Source organism: Liolophura sinensis, chromosome 6 (genome assembly GCF_032854445.1).
Source record: "Liolophura sinensis isolate JHLJ2023 chromosome 6, CUHK_Ljap_v2, whole genome shotgun sequence".
NCBI lineage: Eukaryota > Metazoa > Mollusca > Polyplacophora > Chitonida > Chitonidae > Liolophura > Liolophura sinensis.
In genome coordinates this window covers 79658659-79676578 of record NC_088300.1, presented here as the reverse complement: position 1 = coordinate 79676578, position 17920 = coordinate 79658659, and the positions used below count along the sequence as shown (strand labels likewise).

The 17920-nt window shown below is 41.9% G+C and overlaps 1 protein-coding gene across 1 annotated transcript; it reads right to left on the bottom strand.

The window, feature by feature from the left end:
- Positions 1–4564: 4564 nt before the first annotated feature.
- LOC135466774 (glycoprotein 3-alpha-L-fucosyltransferase A-like) lies at positions 4565–12631 on the bottom strand. The gene is made up of 3 exons (XM_064744444.1): positions 12557–12631; positions 6898–8151; positions 4565–4931 (listed from the first exon to the last, which is right to left on the bottom strand). Exons 2-3 carry the CDS (start codon positions 7890–7892, stop codon positions 4583–4585), a joined length of 1344 nt encoding a protein of 447 aa, XP_064600514.1. The 5' UTR covers positions 7893–8151; positions 12557–12631; the 3' UTR covers positions 4565–4582.
- Positions 12632–17920: the final 5289 nt, after the last annotated feature.

The following is a 17920-nucleotide window of genomic DNA, read 5'->3' as shown; positions in this document are numbered from 1 at the left end:
TCGGAATCAACATTTCACAGTTCAAAGAACAGAAATAGCAAAAACAAACGTAAATAAAATACAAGAGACTGGAATGATCGTGGAATTATCATGTTCAAAGGCACATTATCCAGATAAACATTGTCCACCCTATACATACCATACTTACCCATATATATATATATATATATATAGAATCTTAGATTTTAATGCCCTCAGTTAACTAAGCAATGCCTTGCTATTGGCATTGCCGTGTGCTTTTACAAGCACACATCTTATTGGCTATTGGCATTGCCGTGTCCTTTTGCTCACGCACATTTTATTGCTGTGATTAGTTCACAGTTGGTACACCTGTGTGTAAGACTGTAAAGCTGGCACATGTACACCTGTGTGTAAAGCTAGAGAACATTGTACACCATAAATGAACAAACACCCTTCCATTCAAACCACGCAGTTCTTTTCGATCTTAATCAATATAGATTTCTACAAGCATGGAATGCCTCTTGTAAGGCTGGAAATTCTGCCTACGCGAGGAGATGAGCAATGTCGTTACTGTATGGAATGTCTTATGTAAGGTCAAGAAATTCTGCCTTAGGAAGGAGGTGAGCAATACCGTTACTGTATGGAATGCCTCGCACATGACTGGAAATTCTGCATTAGGGAGGAGATGAGCAATACCGTTACTGTATGGAATGCCTCGCACATGACTGGAAATTCTGCATTAGGGAGGAGGTGAGGAATGCCGTTACTGTATGGAATGGCTCGAAATTCTGCCTTAGGGAGGAGGTGAGCAATGTCGTCACTGTATGGAATGTCTCGTCCGGAGCTGGGAATTCTGCCTTTGGGAGGAGGTGAGCGATGCCGTCACTGTATGGAATGGCTCGAAATTCTGCCTTAGGGAGGAGATGAGCAATGTCGTCACTGTATGGAATGTCTCGTCCGGAGCTGGGAATTCTGCCTTAGGGAGGAGGTGAGCGATGCCGTCACTGTACGGAATGGCTCGAAATTCTGCCTTAGGGAGGAGGTGAGCAATGTCGTCACTGTATGGAATGTCTCGTCCGGAGCTGGGAATTCTGCCTTAGGGAGGAGGTGAGCGATGCCGTCACTGTACGGAATGGCTCGAAATTCTGCCTTAGGGAGGGGATGAGCAATGCCGTTAATGTATGGAATGTATCGTGCAGAGCTGGAAATTCTGCCTTAGGGAAGAGGTGAGCATGTCGTCACTGTATGGAATGTATCGTGCAGAGCTGGAAATTCTGCCTTAGGGAGGAGGTGAGCAATGTCGTCACTGTATGGAATGTCTCGTCCGGAGCTGGAATTCTGCCTTCGGGAGGAGGTGAGCAATGCCGTGACTGTATGGAATGGCTCGCACATGGCTTGAAATTCTGCCTTAGGGAGGAGGTGAGCAATGCTGTTACTGTATGGAATGTCTCATGCAGAGCTGGGAATTGTGCCTTTGAGAGGACGTGAGCAATGCCGTTACTGTTTGGAATGTCTCATACAGAGCTGGAGATTCTGCCTTAGGGCGGTGGTGCGCAATTCCATTACAGTATGTAATGTCTCATGCAAGGCAGGAGATTCTGCCTTAGGGAGGTGGTGCGCAATTCCATTACAGTATGTAATGTCTCATGCAAGGGCAGGAAATTCTGCCTTAGGGTGGGGGTGAGCTATGCCGTTACTGTATGGAATGCCTCGCGCATGGCTAGAAATTCTGCCTTAAGTAAGGAGGAAGTGAGCAATACCGTCACAGTATGGAATCTCTCGTGCAAGGCTGGAAATACTGCAATAGCTAGGTGAGAAGTGCAATTACTGCGTAAAATGCCTCGTGCAGGGCTGAAATACCAAATATAGCGAGGAGGAGAGGAATCCCGGTACTATATGGAATGCTTCCTGAATGGCTAGAAATTCTGCCACAGCCAGAAGGTTACAAATGTCATTACTATATGGAATGCCTTGTGCACGACTAGATCTTCTGTCCGGAAGATCTACAATATAACGCATGAAGGCATGAACAAGATGGCCTCGATCCAACATTCCCATAACAATGGGTTACTGTACTGTGCCATAATGACGAACTACTCACTAGGGACACGTACAATTTGAATGCTTTGGCTGATATGTAAAAAGTTGTGGATGATCTTGAATATGCAGGCATAAGTATGAAGAGCATACCAGAGACAACTCAATCTCTCGTACGGCGGACTTATGTCGGTTTCGGATTCGTACCACTGTGGTCACTTCACTGCATATATACAAGCAAAGTTAGCAAATATTAACAAAATAAAAAATACATTTTACCAAGAAAATAACAAAAATAGCCATTGTAACAAGATGGGGACCCCAGTGAAATAGCGGTAGCCATATTTAGTCCCTACAATTAAGACGCCTTTTTAGGAAGTGATTGTCATGGTGAAGTTTAACATAGAGGCGTGTATACATGCATGTGTATTGAGGCAATGCTACATTTGGAATGTCCACAGAGCCTGGATCAGACGCCAGATAACTCTTGTCATAGCCCATAAAAGTTACTACACCTTACAACAAGTAAATGGCAACAAATACATAGTGGAACAGTTTACAAGGGAGCATTTCCTTGATAGTTCCGTTCTGAATAGAGAAAGAAACGTCTGTGGATAAATGGCAAATACATATACAGATATGTGACGAAAACACAGCCATCTCTTAGTCAACTTTTTGTGTTTTTTAAGAACACCATTAAAACGGAAGAATATTATCTTAACATCAGAAGTTATTAACATAACCTCAATAGAATAAATCATTTAAATTGCTTTACATAACAGATAAACTAGATTGTGATATATTGCATGTTTAGCTTGGAACATGTGACATATCCCTTATTGCTCATTGAACAAGTGTGTAATCATCACATGTTTACAAGTCAACAAATTAAAGTAGAACATAAATTGTACCATTTCCAGTTCTGGTTGTTGTAACTAAACCTGACAAACAATGCCAACTAACCACACCTGTTCTATTTATCACCTAAAGATTTCCCCACGAGTCAAGTATTGTATATAACAGTCATCTGGTTAAAGGCAAGTCAGTGTTCAGAGATAATGCACCAGACATGGTCGATGTCAGCTCCACAGGTTGCATCACAAGTTTATACAAAATTGCGAACGTTGCAATCAATTAAAGCTCACCTAAAGAGTCATAAAAAAAATACTTCTCACACTGAAAATATAGAACAATTTTAAAATCACAAAAATGTGGTGACATATGAGCTTTGCTTTTCAAAGTTACGATGTATATGAATTTGGATCAATTGCCCATAAACGGATAATAAAGAAACAATCGATTGAGCGTTCAGTTGTGATCTCGCGACATGGTGGGAAAACGGAAACCGGTAGAGGCTTACCCATGTACATGCTCCCAAACGATGAAAATATGCTACAATAAAGCTTACTGCAAGCAGGCTAAATTTTCGTGTGTGTATTTAATGTTTGTCGCACCTGCATGTGATAGCGTGCTCTGGTGTTTGTTTTCAGGCATACTACGCGTCGCGTTCACGGAGCGCTTTGAGATAACAAGTACACATATTTAGCTATGAGGCCAATTTACGAAGAGTTTTGAGGAGGTCGAGAAGCGATATGGCAAGTAAACGTTTTCAGCCATATACTTGTAAAATCTCGAATTCAGGTACAGTTTTTGAGGAGACATAGATAGCGAGATGGCAAGTGAACGTTTTCAACCTTATGCGTGTACTATATCAAATTTACGCAAATTTGAGTCATGGCAAATCGAGATGATGGCAACTGAACTCTATCAGCGTCCATAACAACATTCTAGACAACGGCAAATGCAATATACAGCCTTACACAAAAATGCTCGGTGTTTTCAGTCTAGTAACAACTTTAACCCCGAACTCTAGACCCGGCTGCATTCATGATCATAAAGTAAAGGAGAAGATATTGCCAAGTCAAATTGAAATTGTTTGAGATTCGTTTGGAATAATGAGATTTTTGGTCTCTGTCATTACGGAACGTTATCAATATAGTATGCTTTAGTAATGGTAACACGAGAAAACAAATCACAGAATTCATGTATAAATATGAAACGATGGGATGACGCTTTCTTATGTTTAAACTATACAGGATGGTTAAGCCCAGTTCACATGATGTATTATCATGTGAACACATATCCATTATGAGGATGATTACGTAGGATATGTAGCGGGCGACAGACAACCGTTAGATTGTGTTGGACTTGTTGACACTATAATTCTAACTGGTAACATTAGTGACTGAGCTCTGGTATGAACCCTATACCTGGTCTGTTGCTATAGCTCACTTAACACCTTCAGACCCATGGGTGTTAACCTGACCCCGCTCTGTGATTGATCCAGTCACGTCTATATCTATTCTTTTATGCACAGATATGTTTTAAACAACCATATAATAGTTGGGGCTTAATTAAAGGAAACACCTTTTGGACGGTATCAGCGTACTTCTCCTACCGTTCGTCTACGTCTCGCTTCAACAGAACAGACAATCCCTGCTCACGTCAGCTTGCCCATCCTACGTGAGAACGCGTCCCGCGTTGTCCTGGTCTATATACACCCTGTTTCCCCTCAGACTGCCAGTCAGGTCAGCTGTCTCATCCTCCGTGAGAACGCGTCCCACCTCTCCTGGCCTATACACACCCCATTTCCCCTCCACCACTTTTCAACGTCTTCAAATGGCGTTGGGGAATTGTCCACGTCATGCGCCAGAGCACATAATCTGCACCAAAAGTAAGTGTTGATAAACTGTCCTGTGCCCTTCCACCGGAAGTAGTCGTTGTACAAATCATCATTCTGGTCTAGTTTATGCAAGTATTCGGCCAGCAGTTTCGGGGATTCGAAATCTTCCACGTGTATATAAGAATGAGGTGGTGCCGCTCGCTTGTAGTCTTCTGGCCTAGCACCCATTACTATAGGGACTATGTCATTCCTGTCGAAAAGAGAAAACAGAAACATGCTAAAACCATTGCCGTGCAACATCCACCAAGGAATGAATTAAAGTTATTTTATTTGCTCCTGTAAAATTATAAACAAGTTTATACATCTATACGGATAGATATACACAGACTTATCCTTACAGCGCATGTGCCCCTGTCTCGCTCTATACTTTATATCACTGCCACCACTAGACGAGGTCGACATTTGGAGCTTCTACGATGCTCGCCGGCTGGTTAATCTTAGCCTCACCACTGGTGTCCTCGCATCCATGAAATTGTTCCAGGAGTTGGTAATAATCGCGCTGAATACATGTGCATAAAGTATTGTTAGAAACAAAGTTTGAGACTGAGCTTTTCGGTTCTATGTCATCACTTCTTGCCTCATCACCGTGACCCCCGTCATGTCGGCGTTGTTGAAGATGTTTTGCACAAAATCTCCTAATGGTGGCAATGGTCTAAAGCGGATGTAGCGGCATAGGTGCTGTACACAAATGGTACGCAAATCACGAAAATATTGGAAGGTTTGCCAAAGGCTATAGAATAACCAATCCTATCAACTATCACAAAGTAAGCACATTAAAGTGTTCAATGGTAAATCCCCAAATTGCCACAGATGTATCATAACGATGCCCAGTCGAGGAATAGCGTTAAGTTGGTAACCAGTCACCGCTAAATCCGAGAAGTTGGAAAGCAATCACTGCTAAATCCGCGTAGTTGGTAAGCAATCACTGTTAAATCCGCGAATAGGACGAGAAAAGCATATTGGCTGTGCCAGCAAAGGATTTCTGCATGTAAGTTATCCGAGAATAAACTGAGCATATACACAAAGGTGTCACACAATAAGCACTGCAGGGTATTGCACCGCAAACATGCATTGCTAACCTGCATTGCTAACCTGCTGTGCTTATTTATGACACGTTTATATACATATATTTAAATCCATCCCGAAATGACACGTGTAAGTCTTCTGGTTAACTACTCCTAGGCCCTCATAACCCAAAGACCCTTGTTCATATCCCATACCCTCTGGTCCAGGACCCAAGGCCCTCTTGTTCACCGCCAAAATCTGATCCAGGACCCCAGGCTCCTTGTTCACAACTTAAACCCTCTGGTCAGGACCCCAGGCCCCCTTGTTCACAGCCGAAACCGTCTGATCCAGGACTTCAAGCTCTCTTGTTTACAACCCAAACCGTCTGGTCAGGACCCCAAGCCCCCATGTTCACAGCCTATACCCTCTGGTCCAGGACCCATGCTCTTTTTTTATAGCCTATATCCTGTGGTCCAGGAAACCAGGACCCTTGACACCCTTGTTCACAACCCAAATCCGCTGGTCCAGTACCCCAGACCTCTTTGTTCACAACCCAACCCCAATGATATCCAGATTTGACCATTGGTTCATAAACTCAGGCCCTCTGGTTCATGACCACATGTCCTCTGGATCATGACCACATGTCCTCTGGTTCATGATCCGAGGCTTTCTGGTTCATGAACCTAGACTCTTTAGTTCATAATCCCTGGCAACCGTAGGCCCTTTAGTTCATGGCCTCCAGCCCTCTGGCATGAACTACAGACGCTCTGGTCCATGATCCCAGGCTCTGTGGTTCACAACCCAAACCGTCTGGTCTATCTGGAAGAATGCACCATGGGGCGACTGTTCTTTATAATTCCAAGACCCAACAAAAACTTTCCAAACTTTCCAACTCGAGTTAATTACAAGTAAATGCAATTTCAAATTTCAGATGCATTTGTATACATATCAGTGTATCACTAGTCCATGATAACACTTTGTACAGAGAATTTCCCAGGTAAATATACAAGACGTGAATGTATTAGGAGGCGTCATTTGCGAGGGAAGATTCTCTGTTGAGGCTCATGAAAACGGTTACTTATGTCAATTACATTTAGAATTATGTGGGCTGAAGATCGTGTGCGTATAAAAATATCAAAATCCATACTTACTGCAGTCCATTAACAAAAAACTTTTCTGTTATATAGTCCATGCAGTTAGAATTTTCGAAGGCGAGGTAGAATTTATAGTGTTTGTTCAACAGCTCGAAGCAGTCGTTAGATTGAAAACGAGGGCACTTCAAAGGCCCACAAGCACCGTAGATGTCCACATCTATGTATTGGGCCAGTTCATTAGCCACTTGTCTTCGCCCGTTCCTAGCTCCACAGTTTGATACGAACCAAGCCACTTTCTTGGTTTTCCCGGCAGCATAGTTTTTACTGTTCCTTTTCATTACTTTTGAAGAATTATAGGGTACAAATTTTTCATACGGTGTTACAATTGTAGAATCGTGTCTGTAAGTCGCCGTCCAGTTAAAGACGTTTCTGAGGCTGGACAAGCTTGGGGTGTGGTATGGAGACTCCAGCATATACAGCACCCAGATTTGCCTCGGGAGCCGTTGAATGGACGGAACACTTACACCATGTTTGAACAACATCACGTCTGCAGTTTCCTGGAATTCCCTGTTGCTGGTGACAAAGCACCGGTTCACGGGACATTTCTGTTCTAGGAAGGTCTGCTGACCAGGCTGCACGGCCCAACCCCCCATGCCAGTGTACACGAGGATGACTTTGCTGCCGTGTTGGTCGCTCTCATTTAAATTCATCAAGGATCTGGGGATATATGTCATCTGTTTGACTATTCTGTCATCATCAGGGTCTGCTGAGTTTGGCCAAACGTTAGATTGTGACAACACCCGCCTCTCTGCGGTCTTACGGACATCTACTTTGTCCAGAGCCATCCCCAAATCTTGGTTCTCGTCGAGGTACTGGGGAGAGAGATGTACAGCTCGGCCCTCAGCGTGTAACTCCAGCCGAGACTGGCGGTTCCAGGGTGGGGAGCTCGCATGTTGTGTCCACGAGTCAATGTTATACACATTGATGACAATCAAAACCCCAATGCAAACCGTTAGGCCAAATGTCACGATTCTCTTGGAATGAAAGCGCATCGTGAGTCCGATTTCTTAAAGAATATTAACGCTCCAGTGAAAAGTGACAACTTAGCAAAATCATGAACAAGGACCTAGCTCTGTAGTGCAGCTGGCATGAAGTCCTCATGGGGGATACATTTTTGTAGGATTGCGTAACAGCGCGATTTCTTGACACGGAAGGTTAACCTTTCATCTCTTAATACTGGAGCTACCTGTAGCTGTCACCCAGCTTCACTCCAGCGGCCCCCAGTCATTGCCAGTCCAGTCCCAGGCCGACCTGCATATAAAAAAGAAAAGAATACTCAATTTGACACATGTGAATAGAGAAATGCAATAGGGATAGGTAAGAGGTGCTGCTGAACTGCATACAGTTAACCCTACAAATGGTATAAATGACCGTGCTGTTCGCCCTCCAAATCAATGATTATAACCAGTGTTTCACTGCTAATGGCACCCACGCTCTACCTGTCAATCATTGAACACGTATCCCTCGCAGCAGACTGCCTTACATCTGCCATATAAACATAGGGTAAATACCCAGGTGATCACATACAGTTAATGCTTTAATCGCCTTAATCTAGAGATAGGACGATTACGTATATGAGTCCGCACGTCAACAGATTCAGTTACTCTGCTACACAGGATAACTCTCCATTACCAGATTTAGTCACCCCGTTAAACAGGATAACACTCCGTTATTCAGTCTCTCCGTTATTCAGTCACCCGCTAAACAGGACAACACTCCGTTATTCAGTCTCTCCGTTATTCAGTCACCCGGTTAAACAGGATGACACTCAGTTAAAGGAAAAGACCTCTAAAAATCGAAGTAGGCATCACTAAGTAGACCACTTATAACTATGTATAAATAAAGTTTCATTCCTTTTTTCAGATTCTTGTGAAAGGCGTTCAAACATTTGACTTTTAAGGAGGGCTTTATGGACCCCCAGAGGTTAGAGGCTCTGACGTCACATGAAGTTTATCAAACCCTCATCACGACACTGAATGTTGGAATAACTCTTTTTTACCCATGAGTGAAAAATTACTGAAATAATGTTCCCAAAAATTCCTTCCTTCAGGTGAACATCGGGGAAAAAAGATGATGTGACGTCAGAGTTCCTCGCTACCGTTAGTATGGCTCATAAAGCCCACCATAGTTTTCAAATATTTTAATGCCTTTAAACACTCTCAAAAAATCTGAAAAAAAGAAATGAATTTATTTTTACGCACAGGTCTCAGTTGTCCTTTAACAGATTCAGTGCCCCCGCCCCCCTCTACACGGGATAACAGTCCGTTAACAGATTCAGTCACCCTGCTACACGGGATAACACTCCGTTAACAGATTCAGTCACCCCGTTACATATGACAGCACAGATTCAGTCACCCGCTACACATGATAACATTCCGTGAACAGATTCACTACATATTGTAACATTCCGTTAACAGATTCACCACACAGGATAACAGTCCGTTAACAGATTCACTACACAGGATAACAGTCCGTTAACACATTCACCACACTAGTACTGGAACTAGTAGGAACATATCAATTATACAAGATGACATAAGTATTTATACAGATGATTTTCATACAAACACATATCAATCAAAAGGTGAATGTTTTAATTTTAACAGAAAGTCTGTTGTTTTAGTGATGTATTCTGTTATTATGACACAATATTCTGGCATATTCAACATAATATCCTGTTAATGTAATAGAATATTTAAGTTGAATAAATAAAATATATGTTTTATTTTTAACAGAATAATCTGCTGCAATAGCATAATGCATTCCAGCATCATTTAGACATGAGTCTTTCTGTTAAATGTAACAGATTTTTTTTCTGAGAAAAAGTACTCAAGTAAAATTTTCCATAAATTAGATAGCTAATTAATTCAAAATTTTAAGCAAGATTCGAGCCACTGACCCTGACAACACAACTTCTCAAATAACTATTGTCGAAGGAGTCTGAACTAATGACGTCTTTCTCATTTGTAAATCTGACGTCTGGCTGTCATTTGTAAACATGAAGTTTTGCCAGTTGTTATGGGCAAACGAGGTAATTCAGCTAAATGGAGAAGCGTTAGTGGTCTTAGTTTTACGTGTAGCATATGTAATATGTACTATTAGTGATTTAAGATTACAAGTATAGGTGATGAAACATCGACAATTAACCTTGATTAAATACACTGACTCAGTCTCGATCTCTGACATGTCACACTGACATGACACAGCATGCATGTGTCACACTGATGTGACACACCACACATGTGTCACACTGATGTGGCACATCACATATGCGTCACATTGGTGTGACACACCATACGCGTGTCACACTGATGTGACACACCATACAGGCGTCACACTGACGTGACACACTATACGTGTGTCAAAATGATGTAACACACCATATGTGTGGCTTATGCTAAATCGTTGTAACCGTCGGCAATCGACACCCACAATTCACGAAACACCTGCTCGGCAGTCACACACAATTCAAGGGACACCTGCTCAGCAGTCACACACAATTCATGGGACACCTGCTCGGCAGTCAAACACAGCTCATGGGACACCTTCTCGCCAGTCACACACAATTCATGAGACACCTGCTTGGCAGTCACACACAATTCATGAGACACCTGCTCGGCAGTCACACACAACTCAGGGGATATCATTTTGCCGCGTCTGTATATCCTAAATTGACAGGCCGTTATTTGGCCGTCGGCCCGTCAGGGTAATTCGGGACCTGCTCGGCAGTCACACACAACTCAGGGGATATCATTTTGCCGCGTCCGTATATCCTAAATTGACAGGCCGTTATTTGGCCGTCGGCCGTCAGGGTAATTCGGGACCTGCTCGGCATTCACACATAACGCTATTTACAGTCCTTAAGAGAAAAGTTTATTTAGATACAAAATGCGAAAAACATCTTCTGGAAGCGAAAACATATTTATGGTTAACATTAACATTTATGATTTTCTTATGGTAAACATGGCTAAAGGTGTATTTAACCCCCACTTTTGCATTAGTCTGAATCACGGGGCAAATGCTGACCGTGATTACCACGTATAACCAGCCTATTACCCAGAAGAACTGTAAAATGGTTTTATCCAGACTTAGCCTGCTTACAGTCTAATTAATCTACATGGAAAATTTGTGAAAAAGAAATTTAATCATGCAAAACATGCCACAACAACTTTCTAATTTTTGTTTTTCTTTTTTTGTCATTCTCTCCCGTCCTGAAAGCTATATCTTAATAATCGATATAGACCTAACACTTTTCTATACATCGAAATGCAATATTTATTATTACTTACTTTGGTAAGCGGACGGGGTGTCTCCTTGAGCACGCCTTAAGAAAAAAGGACTGGACCCCAAAACTTATCAAATCTTTGTTCCTCTCCATCATATTGGACGAGGAAATGTGAATATAGAAGCCGTGAGCCGGACTATCGTCGAGTCACTACCCTAACTCCCTGAAGCCGTGAGCCCGACTATCGTCGTGTCACTACCTTAACTGTTTGTGTCTCTCGTCAGCAATGCTAATATATGTGTAATCGTTATGTTTACAGGTGAAAATAGACGTCAGCTCAATAAGATTCCATATAGCATCTAATGTGTGACTACAGTGGACGCTCACCTGCTTGATGATTAACATGCCGACATCAACACGATGTGAGGACATTCTGTGACATGCTAGCGACACACGTAAAACAGCACGTACCCATAATCCTGTATGCATGCGGAAACACACTCCTAGCTCCAGCCCACATCCTCATATCTACAAGGAACTTCATACACGTGTACCTTTATACTCATTACATAAATAAGCAATATAAGGTGACTTAAAAAGCAGAAGTACAGACCGTGTATAATCTCATATTTGTTTTTCAGGCTTAAGATATTGCACGACAAGATACACATTGCTCGGTGAAAATTTCTAAGCTATAAGTACTGCTGGGGATGATGAGGCACTCAATTTGTGGTATCGGGCGTGGTAAACATTGAGGGTCAAGTTCTCTCGGAAACACGATTTACAGAGAATGTATAGCGAACATATAGGGAGATGAAAGAGTAATAATAATTACCGATGATGGGAAATATAGTGCAGACTGACTTTGTGTCTGAAGAGTAACATTCTGAACGCAAGATACAAGGGGAGATAATTCCATCGATTCGCCACCTTGTGGTGAAACATTCCTCTCTTTTTTTTAAAATAGAGAATAGGGTAAAGAGAAAACAATCGAAATTTAATTTCACTGTAACTGGACAGCCTGCTTTACACAGTATCACAGGACATAACAATGTAAAGATCGATCTATCTGTTAAGACCTATGCTCTACATCTAGTAATCAACGACGTGCAACAACAACAAAAAATGATTTAAATATTCTTAGGGGTGACCCCGGGGATCATAAATAAATCCGATTAGAGGCAGACTATATCGAGAGAGGAAGTTAATAGGCAACAAATTTGCATGTGACACACGAACAAAACTGACATTACTGATAATGATTTAATATAGACTTTCGAAGACCGCCATACTTCCATGTTGTAGTCACTGCAACAAAAACTTTCAAATCCCAGTCAGGGTGACCCGTCGGCTGACTTGAGACTTAGAACATAATGAGTGAAATATGGACGTAACATAAGATTCAATCTGAAAAGACCAAAATTTACTCACATCCACTGGATTCTCGTGTATCCATGGAGACCCATGTAACATGGCCTGGGCTTCTGTAACGGTGTGTGTGTATTGGGGTGGGGTTTGATGTGGGGTGGGGAGTGGTGGTGGTGGTGGGCGGTGGGTGGAGGGGGGTGGAGGTTGCGTTGCGCTCAAACCACTCATTCAAGGGAGATAACATGTAGCTGACTGGTGTTTTTAACTATTCATCGTGAAAATTTATTTATTTATTTGATTGGTGTTTTACGCCGTACTCAAGAATATTTCACTTATACGACGGCGGCCAGTATTATGGTGGGAGGAAACCGGGCAGAGCCCGGGGAAACATCGTGAAAATACCATCTGGTTAAATGTGAATTGAGATGTCAACAAGTAATGTAATAGGCCTACAGCATATCCCTCCTCGTGCTGTAACTTTAGTGCATATCCCCTCTTTTGCCATAGATTTCGAGCATATCCCACCTTTTGCTATTTATTTGGCGCATATCCCTCCTTTTGCTATACCTTTGACGCATATCTCTTCTCTGACTATAGCTTTGGCGCATATCCCTGCCATTGTCCCTCCTTTTGTTATACCTTTGACGTATATCTCTTCTCTGGCTATAGCTCTGGCGCATATCCCTGTTATATCTTTGGCGAATATCTCTCCTTTTGCTATACCTTCGACGCTTATCCGTTCCCTTGCTAAAGCTTTGGCGCATAACAGCATTATGATCCGGTAACGTTAATTGACCATAGGCCTTCAAAGCGCTATTAGAATGGGACAACCAAAAACGCAGACAATGATTATTGTTGACCTTCGTGTAAGACGTAGTTAAAGTTGTATGGCCCTGAATGATCGTTTAGGTATACGGCGCTAGAGCGGTAATAACCTAAACTGATTGTAACTACCATGGCAACACATTTTCAAGATATATGTCACAATCACCATTTGCTTACGATCGCTTCGTGCAAGAGGCCACTGGTATGTTGTGAAATATAAAACCTAGTGAACGGTGCATGGTGTATAGGCCTAATGGGCCATATATTCCAAGTAGATATTAAACACAAAATTTGATTACGGCTGATATAGTACTTAATATAAATGTCTAGTGGATATGAAATGTTACGTAATCACGTGACTCAGTCTTTAGAAAAAATATACTTACTATTTTCTAGGAAAGAAATTTCATGCAAAGACCTACGGACCAACCCTATTGTTGATTTCTGCAGGTGAAGACACGGGTAAACGGCCGTGTATCTGACTTATACATGGGACGAATGATCTGGAAATACTACCACCAAAGCGAGCTCTTTGCAGTCGGTGTCACGGCGTTAGTTGTCCATATTTTGCTGCAGTGCACAAACAGGCCTCCATGTATGGCGAACTACAATAGGCCGGAGCAGGCGTGACGCTTATACCCTGACTGAAAATACTCCACCAATACAACTGGATGCATGTGTATTATTGCAGTCTATTCTGTATGTCCCACGTCCGTTTTGTGCTCAAAGGAGCCCAAATGAATAGGTTAGAGTTGAATGTGTTCCTTCATGCCATGAAATGCAACCAGAACTAACAATGGAGATATTGTTTGCGCGGCCTATGTGTTAGTAACGGCTTTCGAAGATGGGCCTGATGGAACTAATTTAAAACTAATTTAAATTCTGGTACAACAATGACGTTTGTGCCTACAAGTGGCTGATTTCAGTCTCAGATTGTGAATGTCATATTTAAAATTGTTCCTCGTGTTCTGTAGGCTATATCATGAATATACACACTAATCTGATTTTAAAACGTGAAACATAAAAGTTTTCAGGCCAGTCACCACCACGTCCTAGTTTAGTACGCTTAAACTCCTTGTCCTTGGGTATTTAGTGGTAGGTGGTTCGGAATGTTTTATATTAGAAGGTGTGCATGGTATCGCGATTTGTGTACAAAATTAAAACAGCATACAAACATTTTTCTTTCAACGACTAAGTTCTACTTTCCCTGAAATCTTAAGGTCCTCCTGATATACTCCTGTGCACATTAATACTTCACCATAGATCCCTTTGTGTTTTACACTTATCACAACAATGAGATTCAAAAACTAAACCTTAGCAAACAGTGAGTATACTTAAATATCATGATCGGGGTGACATAATCATGTGCCAAGACACTGGCATCAGCTAAAACTTTCATATCCCGTTCTCATATACATGTATGTATAAATTGGCCTGGACACTAATCCTCGTGTGTCCGTCTAGGGAACCTTGTGTGTCCGTCTAGGGCACCTCGTGTACCTCATGTGTCCGTCTAGGGCACCTCGTGTACCTCGTGTGTCCATCTAGGGCACCTTGTGTGTCCGTCTAGGCAACCTTGTGTGTATCTGTGGAAAATGTTATAGATTCTATTGCTGAGTAGCTAGAGGCATGTCACTGACACAAACAATAAACTTCGATTATTTATTTATTTATTTGATCGATGTTTAACTCTATATTCATGAATTCACTAAACTTTGAAGGATTAATTAATACTACTACTGTTAGAAATTCCCAGAAATGTGTATAGGGTGCCCTAGACGAATTTGAAAGGCTTTTTTCATGTCTTAGTTTCGGTGGTTATGTGTCAAATTTAAAAAAAAAAAGTTCTGCAAGTTTTAGTCCATACCATTGTGTTGTGGATAGGAGCACTGTAAAATGTGGCGCCTCTATGTGATGTAGAGAGGTGCACTGTAAGTAAGTAATAATAAGTAAGTAATAATGAGATGTGTGGGTGTACTTGGCATAATGAAATCAATTTTACTGAACAATTTATTGCTCACGTTCACAACAATTACGCCTACCATTTTCCAGCTGTGTACATCTCGCCTGCCGTACACCTGCCAAGCCGGTACTTAGGTGCAGAGTCGACAGGTGCCTGAATTGAATCAGGCGAAGGTTGTTGTTGCGTTCTGCTCGTCTTAAATCTGAACTAAACCAAACCACACCCTTGTGTACATATTGTCTCGTCGTTTCCTTTGATATCCTAATAACCATATGCAGGTGAATCACCAAATATAAATCATTACGAGGTATTTACAATGTACATTTACAGGTGTGACCTCAGCTGGTTTGTCCAGTGACTCGTGGCCTTCCTTGATTTTTCTATCCAGATGAATGGCAAGTCACCCACATTTACAGGTGTGACCTCAGATGGTTTCCGTAGAATGTAGATGGACAGGTGTGATCAGGTACCTGCTGACGTGACGTAATTTCCCAAGGACCATCACTTTTCCCCTTAAGCTATTTTCATTCTGTTTCTTACCACAGTCACTATGTTATCTGTAGTTCCTCTTAAAAATATAGCTAGTCCAAGAAAGTATTTTAGTTCTTCTTAAAATACACCTAGTCCAAGAAAGTATTCCAGCATTTGGATGTGATCACTGATCTATGCGCTGAAATTGTCCCTAAAACTACTCAGCTACAAGTGTCGAACAGCTGGGAATGTAGAATTATTCTTTTTTAAAATGAAAAATGAAATTGTTTCCCCTTAATGCACTACCATTTCCTGATGTAGTTACTCAGCATATACGTATGTCGTTCCATTAGTCATCGTCTGGTGAACACAGATTGAGTCTTTAAATAAATGATCGATTAATCTGACTGTTGAAGTCATCAGTTGGATGTAACTTTGACCAACAGCGGTGCAGCAATCAGACCCGCAGTCTGTCGGCAGCCATACAGCCCCTGGGGAGGTTGGCTAAAACGGCAAGTTGATTATTTTCAAGATGACCTGCTAAAGTATGCAGCAAACGTATAGCCAGAGAGGAGCGGCAGAGCACGTAGTCTTCTCTGTGGCATATTGGGCTAATGTCTCACAACCTTAACACCAGCTTCATCCTGGCAACCGTATGTCTTCTCTCTGTGTATGTCTTCTGTCTACACATAAAAACATGACAGGACCAATGTTCGTAGGAACTGTTCAGTTACACGTTAACCCCATAAGGTATACTATGAAGTATACTACACGTAGCTTTATGACGCACTTGGTCTCCATCTTAATGAAGTATCCAGCCTCCAGCTTAATGAAGTATCTGGCCTCCAGCTAAATGCCGTATGCATGCCTAGCTTATATGACATTTACAGCCCTCATCCTAAAGTATACAGCACCTAGTTTAACGGGGTATATTGCCTCCAGCTTAATAAAATGTATGGCATCTAGTCTATATACCAGTAAAGATTCCGCTTAAGTTAGATTTCAGGTGCAGCTGACGATTGTACAGAAATTCCAACATGTCTGTATGCCAGTAAAGATTAGGTCTGAATTGGATTTGAAGCGCAGGAGACGACTGTACAGTAATGCCAACAAGTCTATATGGCAGCAAGATTGGGTCAAAATTGGATTTCAGGTGTAGCTGACGAATGTACAGAAATGACAACGTGTCTATATGTCAGCAAGATTCCGTCAAAATTAGATTTCAGATGCATTTAACGAATGTACAGAAATTCAAACATGTCTACAGGTTAGCAAGATTCCGTCAATATCAGATTTCAGGTGCAGCTAACGAATGTACAGAAATTTCAGCACGGCTATATGCTAGGAAAATTCCGTGGAGGTGACGAATGTACAGAAATTCCAACATGTCTATACGCTAGCAAGATTCCGTCAAAATTAGACTTCAGGTGCAGCTGACGAATGTACGCAAATTCCAACCTGTCTATATGCTAGCAAGATTCCGTGCAGGTGACGAATGTACAGAAATGCCAACGTGTCTAAATGCTAGCAAGATACCGTCAAAATTAGATTTTCAGGTGCAGGTGACGAATATACAGAAATGACAACATGTCTACAGGTTAGCAAGATTCCGTCTAAATTAGATTTCAAGTGCAGCTAACGAATGTACAGAAATTCCAACATGTCTATATGCTAGCAAGATTCCGTGCAGGTGACGAATGTACAAAAATTCCAATCTGTCTACAAACTAGCAAGATTCCGTCAAAATTAGATTTCAGATGCAGCTGACAAATGAACAGAAATTCCAACACGTCTATGTTCCTGCAAAAACTTGCATATGTTGAACGTTAATCCCCTGGGCTTGCAATTTAAATCTCCGGTGTTGACACGTAAAAGTCATTAGCTGTTTCATTATTTAAAGTCAACAATAACAGTAACGCCGGGGCATGCCCTCAGTCCTGTCATATCACAGGGGTACAGTTGTAATCCTGCCTTACATCCTACTTGCACGATGTTCTCATCACGTAATTTGCGCTTTTATTTTAGGAATCGCCCTATGAGGAAGACATACAACTAATTCCATGCTCTCATATGAGGGTCTAACGCCAGCTTGCCTTTGTGGTTTGTACAAATTACCCGGGCATTATGTCTGTGTGACGGAGCCTATAGCGTCCCGTGGGTAAACAGGC